Genomic DNA, 27831 nt, shown 5'->3' on the forward strand with positions numbered 1-27831 from the left:
GAAACAAAAATACATAGAAAACTTAATTGAAAATGAAATTAACTTAATTGCGAAAAAAAGCCTCGTTTATGCGAAATAATTATCTTTAAAGTGCCCGCTTTTGAGATGAAAATAGAGATGTATTTATAAACGTAATACTATATCTGAGCGCCACTTCTATCTACAAGTCTCAGCTTCCGCATTGTGAGACTCTTGTGATTGGCTAGTTGGATCACTTCAGCGCACGCGCCATTGTTCGCGGGTTGCGTTATTGACAGCCGTTTCTACCAATAATTGTGTAGGCTGTTCTCTTCTACCCAATTAGAATCTGGTGTACAAAACCAGGGGCGGAGACAACGACTTTGAACTTATTTTGGCTAACGCTACATGATATCAAGTGGACTGTTAGGATTTGCTCGCATTAATGTGTATTTTCACGGGAAAACAGAATTAACACAAAGCTAGTACATACAACTTATCAACATGGTCCGGTTGGTTATTTGGTAGGTTTTAGCTTTAGCGCCGTTAACTTTACCGGCTAGCCACCTGTTGATTAGCGACCATCTTTGTTTACATGTAGCATGCCATCATGCTACCTACTCGTTGACAGTCATGTGTCATTTATTCTTATAATGTTAAATACCGCTGTGGGCAATTTTTTTCTCGACAAAGGACGAACCGATCGCTTACCACAACCGGCTATGTTGTTGATTCTTGAGCTGGGTTGCATGTTCCAGTTCGACGTACAGCAATGAGGATGAATTAACGATCTGCAGACTTTGATGAGTCTGCTTTGACGTGAGAGACAACAACTGGGTGAGCCCACGATTGTGCCACTAAAACACTGATGTTTTATCAATAAACTGTACGGTTTTCGTCAGTAACTATTAGTTCACTATTTTTCACACGTTTCTATTTTAGGCTAGATATGACATGGAGTCTGCTTCTGCAAGGAGAAAGATGGGCTATGTACGGCAAGAAAATGCTAGTCTGACCATGCAGGATATTCAACTCATTAGTGACCTTGATGCTACGCCCTATGAGCTCCGATCCTCCAACTCTCAGGTAAAACACCGATCTCAGATGCATTTGATGTCCCTCACTGGTGTTGTAAAATCTACCTGGTTATCTCTCAGGATGAACTTGAAACGCACTATAACAGAGCTGTCCGAAGTGCGGCCTGGGAGCCATCTGTGGAGTGCGGCTGTTTTATTGTGGCTCCCAGCACATTCCAACAATATAATTTTAACAAAAAACAGCAAAAATTGAGAAATCAGTAATTTTATAGGAATAAGTCAAAAATATTAAGAGAAAGAAGTTGTAATCTAATGAGAAAAAGTTGTCATTTTTCCAAGAATAACGTAATGTGAAGAAAAAACGTAATTTTAGGTGCATAAAGTGGAAGTATTAAAGGAAAAAATATATTTTTGTTAAGTTGATGTTAAGAGAAATTAACAAAACATCAAATAAAGTTACAATTATTGAAAAATTGGGTTATGGAAAAGTTGTAATTTTGCGAGAATAAAGTCAAAATATTATGGGGAAAAAAGTCATAATTACGAGAAGAAAATTTACAAGAAGGAAACTGAAATAGTTGGAGGAAAAAACCCCAGCAGAAATACAAAAAACTGCTGTAATTTTACGAGAACAAAGTCAAAATATTAAGAAAAAAAGTCGCAATTTTGCAAGAATAAACTCTTAATATTATGAGGAAAAATAATGTCATGTCAATGTAGCATGAAATATTAAAGAAAAAAAGATTTTTAAAAAATAGTAATATAATGAGAAAAAAAGTACTTTTTGAAAAATTAGGTTGGGGAAAATTGTGTAATATTGTAATAAATTGAAAATATGATGATAATAAAGTCTTAACCTTAAAAAAGAACATTTACAAAGGTTATTTAAGAAGAAAGATTGTATATTTGTAAAATTAAAAATAAAACAGCAAAAATTGGGGAAAAAAGCAAAGATCATACAAAGATCAGCAAAGCTCATACTAACAATACACTTTTTCACCGATGTCACAAAGCTGAGATGCACTTTTTATCTTGAAATATATATAACGTCTTAGCATATCTACATTACAAAATATCAAAGCGGCCTTTGCATCCATCCTTGCATTTTATTTTTCAGTATGTGACCTTCAATGGAAAAAGTTTGGACACCCTTGCACTATAACCTTTTGCCGTTGAACTTAATTTGATCTTCTCTAAACGTTTGAATGATGACGTTCAACAATTCAATATTTCAGTACTTTTTGCACAACTTGCTGTATGGATTTCTGTGAGTCTGTTTCTCAAATGCAGGGATATACAAACTTATATATATATAAAGAATATAAATATCTAAGGGCCACTTAGATATTTTGTAAAGCAACACATGCAGATATGCTAAGAATTGATATATAGTTCAAGAAAAATCTGCGTCTCAGCTTTGTGATATTGGTGATAAAGTGTATTATTAGTATGAATTTTGGTATTTTTTTTTTCCCCCCACTTTCTTCTTAAATAATCTTCAGAAATTGTATTTTTGTGACTTTATTCACATAACATTTTGTCATAATATTCTAACTTTTTTCCCAGCCAAATTTTCCAAAAATTACAAATTTATTTTGTTTTGTTTGTTTCACAAAATACTATGACTTTTTTAAATGTATTTTTTCTTTAATGTTTCAACTCTGCACTACTAAAATGCTATTACATTTCTACTTTTCATGCTCATAAAATTGACTTTTTCTCATTAGAATACTACTTTTTTTCTCCTAATATTATGACTTTATTCTTGTAAAATTACAGCTGTTTTTTTCCATTTCTGCTGTCGTAAATGTTCTTTTCGTAATTCTGACGTCATTCCCATAAAGTTTGTATATTTTTATTTTCATTCTCGTAGCATTATACATTTTTCCGCAACCTAATTTTTCCAAAAATTACAACTTTATTTGTTGTTTTGTTTCTCATAAAATTACAACAACAAAAAAAGTATTCTTTCTCTAACATTTTAACTTTGTGCTACTAAACTACTAACATTATTTTCGTAAAATTATGACTTTTTCTCGTTAGATTGAGATTTTCTGTTAATATTTTGACTTTATTATTATTATTATTTTTTTGCTGTTTTTTTTTTTTCTTGTTAAATTGTATGTGGGGGCGGGCCAATAAAAAAACATTCGCGGGCCGCAAATGGCCCCCGGGCCGCACTTTGGACACCCCTGCTCTAATGCATACTACTGATGACACTCTAAGCTCAGTGGCCTGAGAACATTGTGTTTAAAGCCTGGCAGTGGCGAGTCGATCACACACCGTTGTAAATTTTGCCTTCAGGTCCCTGATAGAGAACAAAATGTACAAAATGTGCTGAAACATTGAACAGTTGGACATGAGCATTCAAAAACTTCCACTGAGTACTGTAATAATGGATCGCCTTCTACAGGCCTGCCTGCGATGCTCCAGGGTGGGGCCTGCTAACAAGGAGGCAGTCATGAACGAGCAGATTTGTCATCTTCAAGCAGAAGTGGAGACCAAAGCCAAAGAAGTCAAGTAATCTCATGACCTTGTTACATAAAGTGTAGTGTTCCTGGGCCTATACTACGGTTGTTTATATCAGTGATTCTCACCTGGTGGGCCGTGAGCCTAAAGTGAGTCACGGACTCTTTTTCAATGGGTTGCGGGTCTTTAGCTTGGACAAAAGAAATGATGCTTTTACTCTGTAGGGTATTCTTTATGCAATTAAAAGTGGCAACAACGCTCTTACTTTAAAGAAGTTGTCTATTTGCAGCCATTAGCCAGCACAAATGGACATGAGGGCATCAAGAAAGACGCCTATCGAACTCGCAGTGTGAACAAAACCAACACAAGTCAACACAAATGGAACACAGAACACCACTGCACCACACGGGACTGTGCGGGTATCAAAATAACGCTTGCACACAAACATACACGCAAAACTATACCCACATGTACAAGCCGCAAGGCATGCTGGGCAACCTTGCGGTAGCGACTTTTCTCCGTACACTGCACATAAAGGAATTTTTGTTGAAAAATGTTGTCAGTTTAGGTTGCCGCTTGTCATTACGGGGTGATGGTGGGACCCGCAGCCAAACCAGTTGAGGACCATTATTTATATGCACTACATTTTATTATGCCAGGTGAGGCAGTGGCATGATCGTCAGCCATTTGACATTATTGACATCATCTGTGAGTAGCTGCTGCAGACTAAATAAAACCGGACCATCAATACACCACTATTGATCACAAATGGCTCCTTATAAGATGGACTACTTAGTAGGCGACCATCTTCCGTGGTAATTTACAGATCCTTCATGATGGTCATAGTTTGTCAGTGTGATGCTTGTGATCCTTTATGTAGCTTTTGCTTTTATTTGATACGTGAGCACATTTTAGTCAGCTGCAGAGAGCACGTGGCATCTATTAGGGGTAGGGTGTTCATAGTGGGAAATACCTTTTTTATTAAAGTATTATATACAATACCAGTCAAAAGGGTTGTGTATGTACAGTATATGTGTTGATGTTGATTAATATCAGGGGGTGTCCAAACGTTTTCTAGTGAAGGCCACATAGTGGAAAATGAGAGGATGCAAGGGCCATGTTGATATTTTGTAGATATGCTTTTGCAGATATTTTTCAAGAAAAAACTGCATCTCATCTTTCTGATACACAGTAGGTGGAAAAAGCCTATCATTAGTATCAACTTCACCCTTTGATCCCCACCATTTGTGCTGTTGTTTTTTTTTTTTCTTAAATAATCTTTGTAAATTTTCTTTTTGTAGTATTTTGACATTAATTTTCCCCGTAATGAGTTTATTCTCGTAAAGAATAAATGTTATTCTTGACTTTTTTTTCCTCATTTCTAATTTTTTCTCTTAATATTTTAATGTTATTCTCATAAAATTACAGCTGTTTTTTCATTTCTAGTGTTATTTTTAATTTTTTTTACATTTTTGAAATATTTCAACTTCTTAAATAATCTTTTCCCCCCCGTAATATTATGACTTTATTGCCATAATATTTGACTTTATTCCCATAATATTATAACTTATTATTATAACTTAATTTTCCAAAAATTACAACTTTATTTTGTTTTGTTTGTTTCTCATAATATTATGACTTTTTTTTTTAAATTAGGTGTTTTTCCTTTAATATTTCAACGTTATGCTTTTTTTTCATAATATTGCAACATTATTCTTGTAAAATCACAACTGTTTCTCATTAGATTACAACTTTTTTCCCTTAATATTTTGACATTATTCTTGTAAAATTACTTCTGATGTTTCTTTTTTCTCTCAAAGTGCTGCCTGCCAATAAAAAAACAGCCGCGGGCCGCAAATGGCCGCACTTTGGACACCCCTGATTTATATCATATTGTTTTGAAACCTTCTTCCGTTAAAGCAATTTATTTTCCTGTGCCTCTCAGGGCAGCAGAGCTGAGGGCAGAGCGTTGCCAGGAGGAAGCAGCTCACAGTGACATCATGGTAGTCACTCTAACTGAGAAACTGAGCGGTGTCAGAGAAGAACTGGCCAACAAGACTGCACTGAGCAAAAGGCAAGGGTCTTTACCGGAGCATATTCGTGGTGAATGCAGTTGACAGTGTTAATATCTAATTTACAATCCAATAAAATCCTGTGTGATTTTTTTTTATAATCCTTAATAGGGCAGAACAACAAAGAAACCAAGCCCTTGAAAATGCAGAGAAACTCAAAGAAGCTTTCAACGAGTACAAGGCCACCGTTGCCATCAAATTTCAAAAGGTAATATAAAATTGGATGCGGTGAAAACCTCTTATGTAGACCACACAGATCACAGTTTTCATATACGGTAAGAAGTTAATTTTCCCATAAAATAGGAACAGAAATATTCTGTTGCAACCTGTTGCCATCATAAAATCTTTATTAACTCCACAGACACTGATTTTGATAACACTGCAACATACAAGTGTACAAATAAGTTCATCTTTGTTAAGAATAAGGCTTACAGTATAAACAAATGTGTACTGACTCGGACTACAGGCGGCTGACTTTGTGGTGTACATTAGGTATGGGACAAACAAACCCAAGTTAGCTGCATTGGGGTGTTAGATCATTGAATGACTCCGATCCTCGTGTGTTAACTTATTCTTTAAAGGTGATGGAGAATGAAAACATGTTAAAAAAGAGTCTCATTGAGTGTGATGGTGAAAAAGAAGAGCTTGAACTGAAGTGCACTGTGCTGGAGAGAGAGAAAGCAGAGCAGGTTGAAACAATCGGGTGCGTAAACTTCTCTAGCTCTGCTTTAGTGTTTTAATCCTCTTGCAAGTTCATCTACCATTACCTCCCCATGGGTCTTACAGCCAGCTAAAGGAGGAGGTGAGACAGACAAAGACATTGGCTGCCAAGCATTCGGAGGTCCAGGCCCAGCTGGAGGATGCCGGACGACGGAGCGCAGACCTATGGAGGCAGCTGATAGAACGCAGCGCTGAGTGCAAGGAGCTGGTTTCTCTGCGCAAGGAACTGGAAGACTTGCGGACCCTGATCAAGAACCAGGAGCAGTGTTTGGCCCACAGCCACAGAGCAGCTCAGCAAAGCCAAGCTGAGACCGTCAGCCTGGAGGCCATCATATCCCTTCTGCATCTACGAGAGGTAGCTGGGGGTGACTTTTTGCTGCCACCTCACACGACTTCCCTCCCAGGGTTTCATAACTTCTTTGCGGAATTTTCATATATTTGTCTCTGTGAAGCACAAGATAATGTGTTTATTATTTTGTTTTAGGATGCTGTGGGCCCACTGTGTGTCAGGCCATGCATGCTGCCCCCGGTGGACTATCAAAGAAGTGCAGCTATGCTGAAGCTTAAACCAGGTATAGGTGAACCCTGGGAACTTGGAAACACAATCTGTTTCCTCTGATTGGTTGAATTAATTAACTCCAGGGGTCCAGACTTATACAAACTGAACCTGTAATGTGTTAGCAGAGTTAATTGCAAAAATAAGTAAACACAAGTTTATTAACAGTAAAGCTACAATGTTTCATGAATGAATCAATGATTAATTGATAATCCAATTAATTGAGAACTATTTTGGTGTTTGATTAATCTCTTTTTATATAAAAATTAAAATATCCTCTGATTCAGCCTCTCAAATGTGAATTATTTTTTTTATGTCCTTTGTCATCCGTGAAAGCAGACCTATTATCAAAAACAAGATATTCACACACATCAGCTTTGACTTTGACAGTGATCGTCATTTTTGCCTCTTGTCTGATGCCTTGCGGACCAAACCACTCACTGTTTTTGTTTGGTTCATGTTGATTTGGTCTGTCTAGGGCCCAACCGAATGCTCAATTAACTGAAAGAAGAAACTTCAGATTAATCATCTAAGAATATAATCAATAGTTGCAGCACTAATTAATAGTCCGACTACACTGAAATATCCTCAGTAGTTAATGCTGTTTATGACCTCAAAGTAACCCATCATTTTCAGTTAAATTCAAAGAAATTGTGGAGGAATTTTACTGAATTTAACTGAAACAATCCCCGAAGCAAGCAGGTTCCATGGTAACCAACTGCAACAGTCTAATTTGATGATTGGAAACGCTTTTTAAACTCTTAAAGTAGTATCCTTGAAGACTGACTGTGAACGGCGTTATTTGTAGTCATCATTCTTGCTCATTAGAATACGTTACAGCTGTGTTCATTTCATCCTCAGATCTGTCTTTGAATACCAAACAGAAAAACCCATTTGAGGGGCGTCAAACCCGTTTTCACCGTGGGCCACATTGCAGTTATGGTTGCCCTCAGACAGCCGCCTGTACCTATGAAAAAGTATAAATGTATAATTGCCTCATGATATTATTACACATTTGATCATTTACTTACATTATTTATTTACTTACTTGAAATCCAAAGTCAAGGTGCCAAGCAGAAATTTGAGTATACAAGTGCTGTCTAACTCATTTTAAATGGATTTAAACATAAAAAAAGAAACTGCAATTGCATGCAGAACACATACATTTAGGAAGAAAGATTAAGTGTCTTTTGGAATTTCTTTTGTATTATTTTAGTTTTTTAAATAAATAATAAAGAATTTTTTATGTAATATAATAATAATATATAAAACAAGAATGTTCATGAGCTTTGGGTAGTGACCGAAAGGACAGTTTGACACCCGTGCCCTATATTGATCATCGAAGTAACACAACAAAGCTTTTTAAATCATAAACCCCAACCATTTTAGTCATTTTATTTTCTTTGTCTTATCAGGTGAAGGTTACCGGCAGCTACTACAGGTCCTACAGGTGAAAGAGGCTGAGCGCACTAAACAAAGCAGCCTGGTTGAGCGACTGAAAGAGCGTGTGAGCCGCGCTCAGGAAGAGATTTCCTCCCTGCAGGCTCAAAGAGCCTCCCACTACCAAAACCTCCAGGCGGAGATGATGGACAAAGCCAACCAAGCCTCGGCCACAGAAAAAGAAGTAACGTCACTTGTCTTTTGTTTGTCCGGCAGACAATGTGACATTTGAACACTTTATGCTTTTGCGGTTTCACATTTTAGTTCAGCATCTTGTCAGAGCTTAGTTTGCTTTGTTCTTTGTGTTAACAGCTGAAGAGAAAGAGCGCTCGAGTTGCCGCGCTGGAGAATCAGTTACAGGAAAAAACATCAGCTTACAGTCAGGCTACACTGAAGAATACTGAGCTGGAGAAGCAGCTACAGGTACAAAACACGTTCACTTTGATAGTCACACACAATACAGTAATCGCTCCTGTTTTGCACTTAATTGGTTCCAGACCCGATCGTGATAAGTGAATTTCCGCGAAGTAGGGTTTCGTATTGATAAATGTAATAATTTTGCAGTTAGAGCATAGAAAACCTTCTAAATATGTTTTTTAACATTATTTGTGCTCTCTAGACATAAGAAGAACACCCATATAGTCGCCTTTACAATCGTATTACCCAATATAGTAGATACAATCAGAGAAAATAAGCCATTTAGGACATTAAAAAAAACTTGTGTGTTGCAATAAATGTGTTCCGGATGTGTGGAGGACAGGAAGTGACGTCAGGAGTTCAGAGTTGCGTTTTAGCTTGGCACGGTTTACGGCCGCGACAGTTGCCCGTGTTATTATTATTATTATTATAATATTATTGTGTCTGTTGTGAGATAATTCAAACCTCCAATAAAAAGCCGGTTGTTTCGGCTATGAAGTCTGGTGCTTGTATGTTTCACCAAACATTAAAGTAACATTACTGACACCTAGAGACCAGTGTAGAATACTACACATTACATTTAGGATACATCTTATTAAGGCCTTACTTGGTTTTAGTGCATTTAGCCATTTTTATGCTTGAAAATGCTTAATTTAGGTAAAAATAGGTAACGTTTGCTTAAGTATGCATATTTTTAAATTAATAGGAATGTTTTATGAATTCGGATATTTTTGAGAAACTGTGATCGAGTGAAGCCACGAAATTTGAACCGGTATGTGGCAAGGGACGCCTGTATACTGTTGGAGATGAAACTCTCCGCAACATAATAGAGGTCTCAAGGACCGCTCTGTTAAATAAATGTCACGTCCCCTTACGTGTTCGTTAATCTCCAATTATGAGAAGGAATAAGATTCACACTCCCAACTGACAACGTTTACACAATGTATTCAAAATAAGTCTGACAGAATCATTTCACATTGTTCGGATCCGTTCCGTCCGTTTGTCTTAAAACGAAGCAGAAGGCGCCTGGTTGGGTGCATTGTGGTTGTCCACAAGTAAACGATTATTGCTTCATAACAGGGTTAGCAAGTGTTTGTATGCTTTGCATGCACATTTTTCTTATATTTGATGCAGGAGAAGACGAACACTCTTCAGCATTACCAGTCACTGATGAGCAAAAAGCAACGAGAGTACCAGCAATCTTTGGAGAAGGCTAAACAATCACAAACCCAGCAATGCACGGAGCAGCAGCACAGAATAGACATGGTAATTTGAATCTTTTTTTGTTCCTCATTTTTTTCCTCCTCATTTTCAAACCTAATTAACTCCACTCTCCACTCAGGGATGGCCGCGACAATCGCTGAATTGTTTAATTTGGTTGGTAATGTGGAATTGATTTTTGATTTTGAAACAATTGGGCCAAAATGGAGTCCACCACTTACGCACTGTTCAACTAGTTTGCTGCCTAAATAAGAAGAGCATGACATTGGCTGTGGGAGTTTAACTCCAGCCACACAAACTCCTCTGAGCAGCTTTAATCTACACAGTCCAGTGTGACTTTGAAAAAGGAGTTCAGAACATTCTCCCATCTCAATGTATGTTTCTTTTCCAGTCAATCAAGGAAATGCCCATGCTGAGCGTCAATGTAAGCGAACATAATTGACCAAAAAGGAGGAGCTGTATCGAACAAAACAACCTAGAACTTACACTTCGTAACTGGTATTAAATGGTAATGTTATTAATAGTGGAGACAAAACTGCCTTGGTTGTTGATGCATAGAGCTCCCCAAAGAAGGACTCTATGTCTGATCTCAGTAGAAGTTGATCTGTGTAATAGATTTTTATGTTGTTACAGATATTGAAAATTGATGTCAATGGCAGTGTTAGTATTAGCCAAAGGACATTTCAACTCCAGAATGGCTATATAAGGGGTGTGGCTTGTGGCTGTTTTTTTATTGGCACTCGGAACATTCTAAAAATACAATTAAACAAGAAAACAAAGGCAAAAATGGGGATCATTTTATCATTTTATAGGAATAAAGATAAAATATTAGGAGAATAAAGTTATAATATTAAGAGGAAAAAATAGCATAAAGTTAAAATATTAAACACTAAAATGTAATTTTTTTAAATAAAAAAGTTAATTATGAGAAACAAACAAAACAAAGAATAAAGTTGTAATTTTAGGAAAAATAGGTTGTTAAATTTCTAATAATACTATAATAAAGTCAAAATATGAAAGTAAAGACAATATTACAAAAAAAAGATAAATAAAGTTTAAAATAAAGTTTAAAAATATTTTTAAAAATTAAAAAAAAGTATCTCATACTAATAATACACTGTCACCGATAATACTAACTGAAACATAGGGCTGTTTTTTCTTGAAATATAAAAAATGTCTTTGCATATCTTAAGGGGTTGGTTTAGAAAATGTAAAAGTGGCCTCTGGATCCTTTGATTTCTCAGTGCGTCAAAAAAAAATACATATACCTTTTTAAAAATATGCAGCAAAATCAAATAATGCAAAGCAACTGTTTTGTCGTGATTGCAGCTGCAGTTGTCTGTGGACCAAGCTCATTCTCGGGTATTGGAGATGGAGCAGGAACTGCGTTCTCTTCAAAGAGAGCGAGATGAGGCACAAGCCGCTGCTTTTCAGCTTCAGACCTCTATAGAAAAGGTCACACAAGTAAGGACAACTCTCACGCAAACTTGTGTGTATACACAAGTGCATTGGACTTTGTGAATGGATGCATGTGTGTTGTTTGGCTCCAGGACAAGCAGAATGAAGTGAGGCACAGTGAAGAGTTGCTCCAGAGTTTGAAAGAACAGACAGCCGAGTCTGCTACCAAGGTCAGTATAGCAATACAAGTGCAGCAAGAATTAACTTTCAAATATTGCCTTGGTTGGATGAACAAAACACTAGTAAAAAGTAAGGCGGGGACCAACTTCACATTTTTTTCAATTTCATTTCCTGATCTTGACAATGTTTAGGTGGTTTTCACAAAAACAGAAACTCAAAGAAATATAATACAATATTCTCTCTTTTTATCACGGTTAATTGGTTCCAGATTAAGTGACTAAGTAAGATTCCTTATTTATAAACATAAATATTTTCGTAGTTAGAGCAGTTAAATACGGTTTGACACTATTAGAGCCCTCTAGACATGAAATAATACCCCCATAGTCACCTGTACACACATATTACCCAACACAATAGACATAATAGAAAATAAGACATCTTAGATTACTTAAGTAGTGTTGTGAACGATAAACCGATGCGACCGGATAGCCGGTTTGACAAGCAAGAGATATGGTTGCAGCCTCCTGGGTCGATAAGAATTAGCCATGAATCCTGAGATTAATCGATTGTTTAGGCATGCACCGGGTATCGCCAGACTAGCAACCGCTTGACAGTCCACATCTTAAACAATGCGAGAGCCTGGACTGCCGGCGAAAAGGTTGTCACGCATTCACCGTAGCTTACCGTGACTGAAGACGAGAATGGATGTAAATTGTAGCAATGCGTACAATTTAGCGATTTAATGATCATAGATTATGTATTTTGTAAAACTAAGACAGGAACAACATCAAATTAAAAGCACTCAATGAATGCAAACCCACCATCCACCAGTATAAGCCTGGAGTTTGTATACATCACTGTTTGCTAGCATGAATTAACTTTAGGTTGTGCACAAATCCAACAAACAAATATGCTCATTAGCACTCAATAACATCGTCTTACCGTTCAATCTTACCTTTATGCATTCCCACAGTATCAGCATTTGGGACCAAATATGAGGTGAAAGGAAAACGGGAAAAATACAGTATAGTCGTCTATCTGTGCAGAGTGGGAGAAAGTTACATGGTGCGTTCAAGGACTGTCGAACACAGTGGGACAGGCCGCCACTTGCAACAAACAACATATGCAAAACTAAGGAATTTCTAACTGTATATTATTTGTAGAATGAAATAATGGACCATATTTCCAAAATGGACATCCAAGGCAGCAAATCAAGCAGCAAGTGAGGGTGACTGCAGTAAAGGCCTGGAAAAACATCTCTAGAGGGCAAACTAAAAATTTGGTGATGTCCATTGGCTCCAGGCATTAAAATTATATGGTTATATTTAAGCATGTCCCCTTAAGCTTTTGTTACAAACGTGAATTTGTGGAATTGAATATGGTTATGAAAATAGCTTTTCAAAGCATTCAAAATAGTGCCAGCAAAGTATTGCTGAATTTACTTTTTTTTTTTTTAACACAGCATGACCAACGGCCTAACCTCTGTGTGTCAGGTCCCTAATCCAATAAAAGATCCAATAAAAGTCCATCCAATAAAAGATAAAATCAGAAAACATGCCTGTGCAAAATACTTCTAGGGTAGGACTAATCATGGTTGCTAATGGTGGTGTTGCGTTTGCTTCTTCTTGCGGGTGGCGGGAGTCGAGTGTCAGCCAGCTTTTAGGTGCATTACCGCACCTACCATGTTGGAGTGTGGCCCAGAGTTACGAACGTTATACGGCAACCGGATCGGCCCCATCTCGTGGCGGAAGCCGATTTCATCCGATCTTCAAAATACATTCCCAAATAGTGAATGCCATATTTTTGTCAAAATTGAAAAGTTCACAGTTGCCAGTGTTGACTTTCACTTTTCGTGCCTTTGTCAGGTGTGTGAGCTCCAGTCGTCTCTATCAGCCTGCAGAGAGGAGCTGAAGTCGCATCTGCAGCAGATGGAGGACATAAAGAAGAACTATGAAGCTGATCTGCAGAGATCCAAAGACAAAGTAGGCAGCGTTGAAGCTTACTGACGCCCTGATCCTCTGCTTTACTTATTTACTCATTTCCTCCCATTCCCCAAGGTGTGTTCACTGCAGGAAAAGCTCCATGGGGTCACACGGGTGGCTGAGAGCTCCAGTGATCAAAACCTGCAGCTTCAGCTTTCTCTGCAGCAGCTACAGACGATGCTGACCGAGAGCACGGCCCGTATCTCTGAACTGGAGGAGAGCCAGAGTCAGCTGCAGCTACAGGTAAGTGCAAGGTTTCTATTTTATGGACTGTTTACTGCTAGTAATCTTGTTTGCTCAATTGTCCAGCATTCTCAGTCCAAATCACTTCCATTGTGAACTTTTCCGTAAAATCTTTTTTGCACTTAATTGACTGTAGTTTTTGAAAGGTCTTCTAAACTAATGTAAAGTGAAGACAGAGTACAGTAGATTCATGCTATTAATGAGAGCTACCTTCTGAGACCACCCACGAATGGCAGTAAAAAATGTAATTAAGTCATTGAGACATAAAAATGTCTGTTGTTGACACTCTAATCAAGCCTGGGTTATGCTGCTGCCTCTCCAAACCCTCCTGGTAGTTTGAGGTTGACCGATTTCGGATGAACATTTGCAATAAAAATTCAGATTCAGCGACAATAACCATATCTTTAATTGTCATTGTTTCCTTGCGAAACTCAAGCAATCAGCACTATGTTGCCTTGTAATGCAGGGATGTGCTATGCTGACCCTACTGTATATGCTTTATTATCATATGCTTTATATTATGTAAATTGTTACTGATTTAGGATAGATTAAATGGTTTTTCTGCAATAATCTGCCAACGTTTGCAGATAAAAAGCACAAATCGGCAGGGTTTCCCACAAAAAAAATCCACCTCATTAGCAAACTTTTGATTAGATAAAAATATGTTGTAACGCCACTGTGACTGTGGTCTCACTAGCAAACACGTAAGTGATTGCTCACAGGGAAAAAGCAGTTTGACCTTGTGATGGCATAAATAGCTCTGCGGCGGTTAGTTTGTGGTAAAATTTTGTATGCCTTAAAGAAGACAATGAGGTTCATTCTGTGAGCTGCGCTAAATAGGGGAAATAGGGATAGCACAAATATTCTGCTTTGGCTTAACAGATCAAATTGATGATCAAGTATGCATTTAATTACAATATCTGAATAAGATCAGACCCATTTAACAGCTTTAACTTGAGAACCACAGGTAAAGCGAGCAGCCCCAATCAGACATTGCAGAGACTCACTCCCTTAAAGGCCCCAAATCACGCTGGCTATAAATCTGTTTCCCCAGGACAACCTACTTTAGTGGACCGGATTCTTATGTGAGCATTGCTGCAAGTCTTTATTGCATACCAAAATGATAATCACATGATGTTATCACACAGACAAGTTCAGTGGGTGTTTGTACATCCACTGGCTTGACGTCTTTACCTTATGACCATCTTGTTAGCTTATTGATAACTTAGCAAGCACTGGCTTAATCGATGAACCATTAATGTAATATAAATGGTAGTGCCCAATGATAGAAAGTAATTAATTATGCTTAAAATGTCATTTAAATTGCATTATGAGTTCATCTGAGAACAAACATGACAACATTCAGGCCTGCAACACAAACGTTATAACTAGGGTTGGGCGTCAACGGGAACCGAGACTGACATTCCGATTCCCCCGGAATCGTTCAGATTTTTACATTTCGATTGCTAGTTTCGATGCCCAGTCCGGGGATTGAACAACAACAACGGAAAAGAAGCAGCTTCTGTCCATTCCAACCATGGACAGTGTGAGAGGCGAGCTCAAACGTTTGTCTGATCTGAAGACTGATGCAGCATTTGCAATACAATTATATTGTGCAAAGGAGGGTGCACGACCAACATGATTAAACACCTCCAGATTGAAGGTGGAGAATTAACATAGTGGCCCGTCCTTGTTACACTGCGCCACCCGAACTAGTCAGAATCCAGCAAGTAAAACAATGAATTTCTTATGCCAACATTGACACGGCAAACAAATTATACTAGTGCTAATACGGTGGGTCAACTCAAATATCCAGTTTTACTTTTTCATAGACAAATGTTTTACGAGTAGTTTTTTTTGTTTATTTTCTGTTTATATTCTGCATTCGCAAGTTAAATGCTTCGATATGTACAGTGGTGTGAAAGTGTTGCTGATTTCTTATTTTTTTGCATGTTTGTCACATGTAAATGTTTTTTTCTCCCTTAATAATAAAAAGTTTCATTTAAAAACTGCATTTTGTGTTCAGTTGTGTTGTCAATGGCTAATATTTAAATTTGTTTGATGATCTGAAACATTTAAGTGTGACAAACATGCAAAAAATAACAAATCAGGAAGGGGCAAACACTTTTTCACGCCACTGTATATTGCAGGTGAAAATAGCTGCAGCTGAAATAACACTCTCCTTCTCTCTTTAATTACCGTTGCAACGGGAAGCTAACAAGCTAAATAGTCGATGAGAGCTGTGCTTGCTCACATAGTTGACCTCACGTCACACACTCTATAAAAGCAGGGGTGCCCAAAGTGCAGCAACACGGGCCATTTACGTCCCGTGGCTCATTTGTTCTTGGCCCGTGTGACATTGTAGAAATAAACAAAATCACAAGAAATAGAGCCATAGGCATAATGTAAAACTGAAATGTCACTATTAATAATTCTCTTGTTACTTGTATAATGTTTTTTTTTTAGCCTTTTTACAAAGTAAAAACAGAATTTTTTTTTCCCCCAGAGGAAATAGAAATGGAACGCCTCATGCACTGGAAAATGCAAGTCCATTTACTTCATGTCACTTGTTTTGTTTTTTTTTTACTACTGCTTTTTGAAATACACGCACAAAGTTCATTCTATGACTCTCACTGAGGTATGATGAGGTGTCTCGCCATATACTGCGAGTTGATGTAACTTGGTGTATTTTCCTCCAAACATTTGGTGGAATTCCAAATCGTCCAACCTTTTGAGGCAGTAACCTGCAGAGAGGCATGTTTTGGATGTAGGTGTCCACTTTGGAGCAGCAGCTGGCGCGAGCTCGAGTGTCTCTGCAAGACGAGGTGAGGAACAGACATGAAGCTACTGAGGAGAAAGATAAGCACTTGTATGACATGAAGCAGAAGAACACCCAACTGTCTGAGACTCTCAGGTAAGTCCCATCACATACGTTGACCGTAACATCAAATCGTTTCGACAAGTTGTTTTCTCCTTCTCCATCATGCCAACCGGTTATTTAATAGCAGTTATGTAAGACGTTTCGCTATGACTGATACTGTTTTTTCAAGTGTTTGACTTCCAGCAAAGATAATCAAACACTTCAGCAGCCTTTCAGTAGGTCTTATGATTACACCACCCTGTAGGCGTGACACGGCTCTTCTTAGTCCGCCCCCTTGTCCATCAAGTGCTTATAAATGAGGATCCAGTTGCGTTTGAAGCAATTTCCTTCTGCTGGATTGTGATAGTTAAAGAAAACCGAAAGAAAAGAAAATTAGTTGTTTTTTATATACCATAAAAGGCATTTTTGTTCAGTCTTACTAGGCTTCTCCTTTTCTCTGTAAGTGAAAAATGGGGGCTGTGCTCATGTTAAGGTGAGGCAAATATTACCGTGTGTTAAGTATTTAGTGTGATATTTTTATGTCGAATCAGTTGTTTTCAATTATAAGAGCCACATTTTTCCTTCTGTGCAGCCAAGTCAAATCGGACATGAGAAGCTGCCAAGTGGAGCTCACGTCTAAAGAGTCCGAGCTGCACCGTCTGCTGAAGGAAGTCGCCATCAAGACTTCTCAGATCAGCAACATGGACAAGAACCTGCAGCACACAAGATGCCAGCTTGAAAACAAGAACGACTTGGGTAAGCAAAATACGTAAATTCACAAACAGTCTGGCTGCTTCACACGTTTGCTCTAATTTGGGTCCCTCTCTTTGTCTGTCCTAGTGGCTGACCTGGAGGAGAAGCTCCATCGCTGTGAGGCCGACAAGCAGAACTGTGTCAAGAGGGTCCAGCTCCTGGAGGGCCAGCTGCAGACGGTGCACGGAGAGTTGGCTGAGACGCTAGCGCAGCTGCAGTTGCTCAAAGATGTTCTGCAGAGAACCCAAACTATGGCTGAGGAGCGGCAAATGGAAGTGGAAAAACTGAGCATACGTCTTAGGTGAGGCTACGCTCGCTTCTGAGTGGTGGAGTTCCAAAGATCCATTACTTTATTTGTGCCTTCTGTGAAATAATACCAAAATTGTGATACAATATGTTTTTCATGACGAACGCATAATGGCAAGTTAATACTTTTTTTTTTACTGATGCTTTATAATGTCATATGCATATCTGTATATAATACTATATAATATTTGCCATTTGAGGTGAAAGCTTTCTTGTATTTCCTTATGTCAACTTTGTAAAGCTGTTGCGTAACATACTGCCTGCAGCTACTGTACACAAAGCACCCAAGGGAACATACAAGGGAACATACTGCACACTAACGACATAAAGAGTCTACTGTATGACTACAAAGACTTCAGTTCTGTGGTTTTTACTCACATGTGACATTTTCTCAAGTGTTACTGTCCCCCAGTGTCATGGGGAATTATTATATATTAATTATTATACTATAATAAAACAACATTATTGATAATTCATCATTATTATTATTATTATTATATGAATTTCACTTAACTATAGGTATGAATGTGAGTGTGAATGGTTGTTTGTCTATATGTGCCCTGCGATTGGCTGGAGACCAGTCCAGGGTGTACCCCGCCCGTCGCCCAAAGTCAGCTGGGATAGGCTCCAGCATACCCCCGCGACCCTAATGAGGAGAAGTGGCATAGAAAATTGATGGATGGATGGTCTGAAAAAAATATTTACTACAAATGATGTATCTTTATCTATATATTCCGGTGATGTATTGTGATGGGCAGAACAATTATCTTCTTCCACTAGATGGCAGTATGTACATAATTAACCTGTTTATCAGCCTGTGGCCATTCATACAACAGAATAAGTAATTGTAGCTTGGTGGTTTTTGTCATGTAAAATATGTGCATTGGTTCAATAAACGTGGAAAACACTGCCCCAGAGTATAAGCAAAGCCACAATAGACAACAATGTGAATGAAAACAACCTTGTTCCTTAAAAGGAGCCCTGATGGGATGCAGGAGTGAAACTTTCACACACACAAACATGACACTCAAATATGCTTTTTATTCTATCCACATATTCATGTTATAACATTTCAAAGAAATATAGAATGTAGCCTCTGTTAACGTGTGTTCACAGTGAGACCCAGAGGGAGTTGGAGGAGAGAACTCATGAGGCGTTACACTTGGACACTGCACTGAAGGAAAGACAGGGGGAGCTCCAGCAAAGAGCAAATCTGGTACCACACAACCATATCTTCAGGTTTCATTTGTACGAAACGCTTTTACGCCCCCAACTATGCGTCTCCTCCTCAGCTGGCCCAGCTGGATGTGGCCATCCAAGAGCACAAGCAGGAGATGGAGAGGAAGGCGGAGTCTCTGCGACAGAGCGTGGAGGCCAAAGAGAAAGAACTGAGGGAAGCGCGAAGGGAGCTTGTGGACAGAAAGGTCAGAAGTTAAATAAGAGCACTTGAGAACAGTCTGTTCCAAGATGTGTATACGTAGAGCAGGGGTGGGCAAACTTTTTGACTCGCGGGCCACATTGGGTTAAAAAGTTTGGGGGGGTCTATATATAGGTGTCATCAAGCAAAACGACATACTTGCTCACGGTGCAACGAAGCACAAACCCAACACATCCATAGCAAGTTAACGCATCACATGAATCAACAACTGGCCGCTAAACATAACGTACAACTTCAAACTGATCTTTTCAAATGCCCGCAAGGCATGCTGGGTAGTCCAGCTGCTACAAAAATATGAGCTACTAGTATATCAACTCCTCCTTGTTTACTTCTCTGACGCCCTCATCAACATATTTTGCAATCAAGCGAAAATGCGACAAGCACGGCAAAATGTTGGGGGGAAAGAGTACCACAAGCTACCCAGCATGCCTTGCGGCGGGAATATGTGGATGTTTTTCATGGCATGGGTATTGCGCGTAGATATGTGCATGCCCACATGGTGCAGTAGGTAGGTTACTTAGTGCGTCATGTGTGTTGATATGTTGTGTTGTTTGCATGTGTTTTTTTGTACAAGCTTCTGACTATTTTGACGACTCAAGTGTGCCACAATAGCGCTGCAAGTCATGTTGCCGGCTGCATTTTCCATGTTAAAGGTTTAAAAAGAGAAATTTGGACATGCCCGGTGGGCCAGATTAAGACGCTTGGCGGGCCTGATGTGGCCCACGGGCCGCAGTTTGCCCACCCCTCGTTTAGCGACACATCAGTAATGTAGATCTTATATTTCGGCCTCTCCCAAAACTAAAATAATCCCACAGAAAAGTACAACCACTGTAAAAAAACAAAAAACACACAAAAAAAACATTGTTAAATTAGATCTAACGGTATCAATGAAAACTGATTAGATTAAAAAAAGATGATTGACACAGCACGTATGATTATGCAAGGGCACCTAATATTTGGATACACCAGTATAGTGGATCCTGGAATGTTTGCGATTTACCATTGATGCCCTTCCTGCAAAATATGTTGATATGTTGAAAATTAGCTGAATCTTATCTAATAATTTCAACGGTCAACCTTATTGCAAATGTTGATCCGAAATCGGAGGACAACGTCAATCTCAAACCACCAGGAAGGTTTGAATGGTTTTTATGGGCGTATTACTCGTAAGCGATAAGCGGTGATCTACTGCAGACATGAGCAATGTCATGTGAATAAGGCGTATCAGACATATTACAGAATCGGGTCACAATGTTCCTTCCTTTTGTATTTGAAACCACGCATGAAAATGACTCAACTGAAAAAAAAATCCAAAAACATGTGACAGCCTAAAATACATTGGACAGAAGAAACTTTTGTTGTTGCCTTGACCAAATGCCAGGCATTATGTCACCTGTGGCTCATGGTACAAATACAGCTTGAGTCAATGCAGCTTTAATATGTTTAATATGTTGACCTTCATTGAGTAGAAACGACAAGCAAGTAGCTGTCGCTCTCGTTGGTGGACGTCACCATCCTGTCATGTTGGCAATTGGCCGATATGCTGCCATCTGCTGTCTAATCCTAGTAATAACACATACTTTAGCAGTCAGATGGAATTGCAGTGATATGCCTTTTACTAATCTAATGCAAGGATGTCTGAAGTCCAGCCCTGGAGCCATTAGAGGCCCACAGCATATTCTAAAACAAAAGTTATAATCGCTTAAAAAAAAATACAAAAAAATACAAAGTTATACAAAAAAGTTGAATGAAGAAATGTTGAATGTTACCAGACATTACCAATCCTGTTAATCACTTGCTTTGTTGGCCGTGACCCATGACACAGATTCATCTGTTCTACTGGTCATCATTATCATTCATTAGTGTACCTGTATACATTTAGGGCTTAAACCTGGATTGTGGGTTTTTAGCATCTGTCGCTGGTTTCCGAAGGCAGTGGAAGAGAGAAGGGGAAGGTTTTGGATTCAAGATTCAAGAGTTTTATTGTCATATGCATAGTAAAACAGACAGTTATACTAAGCAATGAGATTCTTATTCTGTTCATTCTCCCAAGAAAAGAAAGACAAACACAGGAAAAAGAATAATAAGATCTGAATCTTATCTAATAATTCCAACTTTTATTGCAAATGTTGACCAGAAATCAGAGAAGAGCGTCAACATCAAGCCAGCAGGAGGGTGTGGAGGTGTAGGAGCGAGCATTGTGTTATAACAGACATTTTTATGGGCGTGTCAATTACTCATGGATTTTTGCCATACGCTTGCAGGCGTAGATCGACTGTATACACCGACATTGGATTGATTTTAGTGTGCTTTGTAAACAAAAAGGTGAAGAATTTCCTTCTTTGATTTGTCTGTGTGTGGCTCTCGGTGCAAAAAGGTTTTGACACCCCTCATCTAATGTATCGAAATAATGATCGGTATTACGCCAACTGCTACAAAAAAATCAAGAAAGGGTGCTATTGCAACCACATGGGGGCGCTGATGATACCTACACATCATTACTGCTATCCGCTGCTGCGGTCATGTGAGAACGTCTGCAGCAGATAGGAGCGTTGAATGTGATGTTTATCATGAATTAATGACTAAATGCTGGTGTGTGTCAACAGAAACTTCAGACTTTACTACAAGAATCTCAGTCTCAGCGTGAAGCCCTCAACACAGAACTGGATGCCTTCAAGCTGCAGGAAAAAGAGACGGTACAAACTACATAATCCGCTTATATAGCCCCGTAGCGGCAGTCTGGACCATATGTGTTGGTGCCTCATGTGTGTATGCCTGTGCAGGAGGTGAGGCTGCGCCGTGCAGAGGAGGAGCTGGCTCTGAAGGAGGCGCGCTGGCAGCAGTCGGAGGCCAAGTTCCAGAACACGATCACTTCTCTAGAGCAGGAGCTGGAGCTGGAGCAGGACCAGCACAACAAAGAGGTACACTAAATCAATTTGTTTCTCTTGGTTTTACCCGAGAAACATTCCAATAACACTTGTACACCACTGATAATAAAACGTAACGTGAAATGAACACTTGACAGGATCAAAACTGTATCTTTGTGCAGAAGATGCGGCCAGCATGATAATGGCGTGTCTTCTCTGAGATGTTTCAAGCTGGTTTGAACACTGTTGTTGTGATGACGTGCGTAGTTCCTAATTTCTCCTGTCTCTACGCAATATGGAGCAATCCTTGTTTATTTCTGTGTGCTTTCAGTACCTCTTCCTTTTATGCATGTCCCTTATTTCTTCGTTTTGGCTGTCTCATTTTTAATACCACCAACTTCCCCACACAGCCACGCGCACGTCTTTTTCTCAGACTTTGGATGGAGTTTGGATTTTCTCACACCAGAATGTGCTTTAAATTTAGACGTAGACAGACTTTATTGATCCGCAAGGGAGATCCCTTGTCGCAGTAGCTCGGTTGCAGATGAAAAAGAAAAATACTCATATTAAAATCATTACAATATGAATAACCTTTAATAAAATTGAAAGAATATAAGATATACAAGATGTACAAATTTACAAATAATTAGTAAACGTATAAGTGAATACAGTTAAATTAAAACGAAATAAAATAACATTTATTTACACAAAAAATAATAAAATACCAATAAATAAATAAAATACATTTAATGTAATTTAATTCCAATGTAAATTCATCTGCATTGTGTTCCTTCCTGGTCAGCTGGAGTCCCTGCAGCAGAACCGAGGTCAGCTCCTCAAGGTGTCCACCACCATGCGCTCCTCCCAGGAGCAGCTCACCTCTAAACTCCAGCAGTGTCAAGCCCAGCTGGATCAGACCCAAACCCAGCTGGAACAAACTAAGGCCGAGTTGGACCGCACCACGAGCAAAGCCAGTCATCTCCAGAGGCAGTTAGAGCAGAGCCAGCAGCGTTTCCTTCAGACTGAGACCCAGCTGGAGGAGAGCAGGGTTTTGTACGAGCAGGTTAAAGCTCAGAACGCTCAGCTTCAAGTCCAGCTGGAGCAGCTCAGTGCTCAATTAAAGCAAGCCAGAGTCCAGTCGGCTCAGCTTGAGTCCTCCATAGAGACCTCCAATGAGAACCTGCTCATCAAGGTAATGCTGTTTGTTTAGTGACTAATTCATTTCCAGTGCTGAAATGTCATCTGTATTCTTATCTCACTGCAGGAGTCTGAGGTGACCCGTCTCCAAGCTAGAATCTCCAGTCTGGAGCGAGCAGCGGACCGTCAGAATCCAGCTGTGTGCGACCCCGCTGGCTCCCTGCCTTCTCTCTGTAAATTCACACACTCCTCTCCTGCTCAGGACTCCTCAGCGCCTCACTCCCCTCCGGCAACTGTCCACTCACCATCACACGCTCACAGGACTCCCTCCAACACGCAAAACACAACATCACCCCCAGATGACGGAGGCCTTCAGTTGCTGCTGCAGAGCTGTAGCAACGATCTATCCTTGGAACTCCCGCCTAGCCTGAAGGCCACACTGCGGGAGGCGCTGAGTCAGCAGCCGTGGAGGGAGTCCTGCGCAGACACAACAGACCACAGCTGGCAGGGCCTCGGCAGCACCGAGCCTGCGTCAAGCTGCGAGCTCTCCTTCGACCCTCTCACCTACCTGGTGGAAGACACAAGCACAGAGCACACCATGATACAAGAGGGAGACAACGATGTCACTCCAGACGAGCACATGAGCTCTTTGACGGGAATGCTGATGTTTGTCAAGCAGACGCTAGCGAATCAAGAAGATCCGTCCTTGTGGAGTTCTGACACGTCATCGCAGAGTGGACGCAGCCTCCAGGTAACACCGCTCCAATCTTAAGGCCTGTTTCCATGATAACAAGGTGGGAACACAAGAGGCTTCTCTCAGGCATTCCGATACTTGTAGCCCATTTTATACACAAAATGGAATTTAACATTATAATTTAGGGTTATTTTGATGTACATGTGAGTTCGTTTTTTGTGGCCAAAGAACAGAGAGGAATGTTATAGTTATTGAGTACAGATGAGAAGACAATATACAACGTTATTGCACACACTATAGCACATTATCAAAAGCAGAAACCACTCGCCAAAGTGCTGAAAAGGAGGCAAATGATTAAAAAGTGCAGAAAAAATATGGAAAACACACATACTGTAACAACTAAAAATACAGGGCTCCAAAATAGATAGAATAGGTCAATATAAAATAAACCACACACAGAAGAGCAGAATAAAATATGAAAACGGTAAAATAGCATCAACCTCTCATACTGGTGAGTCTTAACAGACTGGAATGGAATGCACAAATATACATTTTTTTTGTGTAAAAGGGGCTGTTTTATGTGATATTTAGATTATATTTGGGGGATGGGGGTGTATGAGGCTCCCAGTGAAAGGCCCCCCATTCACTCATGTGTGATGCATTTCTGTGCAACTGTTTTCTTGCCCTCAGAGCGACGCCAGGGAAGCATGAAGCGCCGGGGAGACGTTCTCTTTCAGTCCCTTTAATATCAGTTGCAGAGAAGTGTTTGATTGTCCAGCTTAACAAGCACTATATTACAGCCTGTGGTCTGGAGCAATATTTTTAAATGGAATGGAATGTAAAAATGTCTTTCAAAGCTATATTTATACTTATTTTTGACATTTTTAATACTTAAATAAATGCATAAGGACATGTTATTTGCTTACTAGTCTTATTCTCCAGAGAAATTCCATGTCGGCAATAATCCTCACTGAAGTTCTCAAGCTGCAGGGGTGACTAAGGGGGTCCTGTTACCGTAGCGACTGTCGTTTCCCCATCCAAGAAAGGAATTTTTGGCTCAGGATCCTCATAGGTCACAGTGAAAGCTGATACTGACTCAAGCTGGTTTGAATTTGGCATCCAGCTGTGGCTTTCGTAACAAGAACACAACTTTTGCAACATGTAGACACATCTTTTGTCTACATATTTGACCCTGCCCTCCCATAAAGAAGCATTCTCTTCCCCCCCACCTATTAAGCTGCCGTGCGTTTATTACTGCATGTGTTTGAACGGGCGGCTCTGTTTGCACTGGTCAGTAGGTGGTGAGCATTGTTTGTAGATGGGTGATAAAGACGTAGCGTTGCCGTTGGAAACAAGCAGACCTGCCCTGCTTCACTCTTCTGGGCTCAAACCTGCAACATAGCAGCTTGCTTGAGTAGTGCTGGTTCCACACATTTCTGTCTGTCTGGAGTAAAAAAAAAAAAAAAAAAACTGAACTAATGCTATGCAAAGAGCCTTTTAGAGGATGTGGTTGACTGTGTGGCTTGTTGCGTGCAGTCTTGTTCCTCAGTAGAACTTCCTATGTTCGAAGTATTTTTGTACACACAGTTGCAGGTTTAACTCTTTAACTCTGTCTCTTTTTTTTTTTTTTTTTTTTTTTTTTACAAGGGCACCATAACTAACTTTCCATTATAATACCGCATTTTGTTTGCGTTATTTAAAATGTGCATGGTTTTCTTGTAAATGTTTATTTTTTTAATTGCAGAACCTAAGGTCATTTTAACTGTTTTTATAACTGTTATAAATTTCATTCGGTCAAATGGTGAAATGACAATAAAAGCCTATTTTATTCTAATTTAATGTAATCAAAAATAGGCTTTTGTATGCACTAATACCCACTCAGAATAAATAAACATATCATGAAAAAAAATAAAATCTTTTGTCTCTAAAAACAACAACAAAAAAACGCTTCCTGGCACAGAACCATTCTCTACAGATGGGGATTAAGAATAAATACAAACATCAACTAAAAATGAATGAATTACTTAAAAAAATACAGAAATAAACAAAAAACAACAATAAATAACATCTTTATAACAGATGTATAACTAAAAATAAATTAATAAAAAAAGTACACGCATGTTAACGTATATGAATTTTATTGATTATTTTGTTTGCCAAACAATACGCATTGTGGTACCTTTCATCAGGATAGAGAATAAAGTAAATACAGTACATGACCATAATATGTACAGCTGCAGTTTGTACAAATAATATAAACATAATTTAGGGGGAAAAAAAGTCTCCATTATGAGTGCTTAAAAGATAAACAATCAAAAAGTGATGCATAGTGTACCTAGAGGAGACTGTCACGTTGTAAGTGTGAATAAATTAGTGACCATTATCGGTGCAACTTTTGCATTGTGCGCCATTACATGGTGTCTTTATTAAAGATCTCTTTGTTGTTGGTGTGTGTGTGTGTGTGTGTGTGTGTGTGTGTGTGTGTGATCACCTTGAACTAACATATGTAAGAGGCTTTATTTGCAAATGGTCACCTTCTTCCACAACTAGACGAACGAGACAGACTAGTGTCACAGGTGGGATGGCGCAGGTGCATGCATGTTTGAAAAAGACAGTCGGCTGCAGGGATTATTTGAGGTTGGGGTTAAAGTGCTGTGGTTCACACACACACACAGAACTCAACCAGCTGGCAAGTGGCCCCCAGTGTTGATATAATTAAGCATGCGGCTTGTCAATAGTCATTGCAGTCAGGCACTGCACTTTGCCGATAGCATTTCTCCATGTAAAAGGGGATCTATTCAGGTATAGGACTGGTTTAAACTGATTATCTGCCTTTGGTGCCATGACTACGCCTTGACAGGCGCATTATTACATTCAAGGGGACAAACTGTCTCCAAGCAGCTGTGCAATCCTTATCTCAGTGACCACATATCCTGGAGCTCCAATATTGCTCTTGACATGCTCCACCTGTCTTTGCAAGCTTGCAAGTCAAACATGGAGGTTCGACACTAAGCACCGTATTCAAACTGGAGTTTTAATACATTTCATGGACTGTAAAAGTAGAATCAGCAACTTTGTCGAAAGGTCACGGCTATCCCATCGTGCCACAGCCATTGTTGCCTGTGCATGACTGAAGACATGAGCAAAAAGAGGAAGTGCTATTCCCATTCCGATGCAAGTGTGAATCGTCCAAAAAACGATATTTGATTTTTTTAAATTTTTTTGTCCAATCAAGTTTCCGCTTGTATGTGTTGCCATAACAACGCTGTAAGCAACTGCTGTTAATTTACGGCCAATTTCCAAGACTGGTTTACTGTATTAATGCAATACGGTTTTGTACTGTAGTTTGCAATGCATTGTGGGCTGTTCAACGTGAAGAAACAGAGCACAGGCCTTCAACGGTATGTTAATGGGATAAATTAAATAAATTTGCTGCGTGCCAAACTCATGAGGGAAAGTTGTGTTGCTGCACATGAACAAGAAGCCCTGCGTCCTCCGCAGCTACTGGATTGTGCATCTACAAGTAACGCGGTAAGTATTGTTTGAAATCATACTGTTGCTGAGCAAATGCATAATGATATCAGTACCAGTTAATTAGTGATACCACCTTATGTGACAGACCTCAGACTAGCTTCACACTACAAAATGCAGCTCTCCATTCAGTCACTGATTATAGACTATTCTGATTTCAGGTTCCTCATTGCTATCAATCTGCAGACAGAGAATCAAAGACCATCCAAGGGCGTCTCCAAGAAGACGGTCCAGAAGAAGTCTGCCACAGTGAATACACACGACGCTACACTGCTTAAGAACCTCAGGAACACTGAATATGTTCCATATGGGACGTCATATACAGTAGGTCAGTGAGCTCTCTCCTGTCTCTTGCACTCAATTTTTCATGACAAAGCATTATTAAACATAAAATACTATGTTGTTATACATTCCTGAGTTGTTTTTTATGATTTTCTGTTGTTTTTGAGTGGCAACGCTGGAATAAAGTAAGGGAAAAGGAACAATAATAACTAGTACGGTGACTGCTGAGAAGATTCCTTTTTGAAGAACCAGTCCACACCTGCTAAAATG

General features: G+C 39.2%; 1 protein-coding gene across 3 annotated transcripts; it reads left to right on the top strand.

Annotated features, from left to right (window-relative positions):
- The first annotated feature begins 339 nt into the window (after window positions 1-339).
- On the top strand, window positions 340-25307 carry ccdc18 (coiled-coil domain containing 18). 3 transcript variants are annotated; one of them, XM_054769255.1, is made up of 25 exons: window positions 340-795; window positions 901-1044; window positions 3409-3515; window positions 5410-5538; window positions 5648-5744; window positions 6118-6239; window positions 6323-6611; window positions 6741-6828; window positions 8228-8436; window positions 8565-8675; window positions 9804-9935; window positions 11220-11354; window positions 11441-11518; window positions 13334-13450; window positions 13526-13693; window positions 16465-16607; window positions 17146-17309; window positions 17394-17607; window positions 18729-18828; window positions 18905-19036; window positions 21657-21746; window positions 21834-21971; window positions 22720-23109; window positions 23182-23805; window positions 24439-25307. In XM_054769255.1, the coding sequence occupies exons 2-25, from the start codon at window positions 913-915 to the stop codon at window positions 24457-24459; spliced, it is 3930 nt and encodes a 1309-aa protein (XP_054625230.1). In that variant the 5' UTR covers window positions 340-795; window positions 901-912; the 3' UTR covers window positions 24460-25307. The 3 variants fall into 3 exon arrangements, with proteins under 3 accessions (XP_054625230.1, XP_054625232.1, XP_054625233.1); XM_054769258.1 differs by lacking the exon at window positions 340-795 and having other exon boundaries at window positions 1020-1044; window positions 3409-3510; XM_054769257.1 differs by lacking the exons at window positions 340-795; window positions 3409-3515 and having other exon boundaries at window positions 938-1044.
- The last annotated feature ends 2524 nt before the right edge of the window (window positions 25308-27831 follow it).

Source organism: Dunckerocampus dactyliophorus, chromosome 2 (assembly GCF_027744805.1).
Source record: "Dunckerocampus dactyliophorus isolate RoL2022-P2 chromosome 2, RoL_Ddac_1.1, whole genome shotgun sequence".
NCBI lineage: Eukaryota > Metazoa > Chordata > Actinopteri > Syngnathiformes > Syngnathidae > Dunckerocampus > Dunckerocampus dactyliophorus.

Coding starts and splice junctions, on each gene's coding strand:
- ccdc18 (XM_054769255.1), top strand. CDS start 913: ATGGAGTCTGCTTCTGCAAGGAGAAAGATGGGCTATGTACGGCAAGAA. Junction 3,516..5,409: donor ACCAAAGCCAAAGAAGTCAA/GTAATCTCATGA, acceptor TGTGCCTCTCAG/GGCAGCAGAGCTGAGGGCAG. Junction 6,240..6,322: donor GAGCAGGTTGAAACAATCGG/GTGCGTAAACTT, acceptor TGGGTCTTACAG/CCAGCTAAAGGAGGAGGTGA.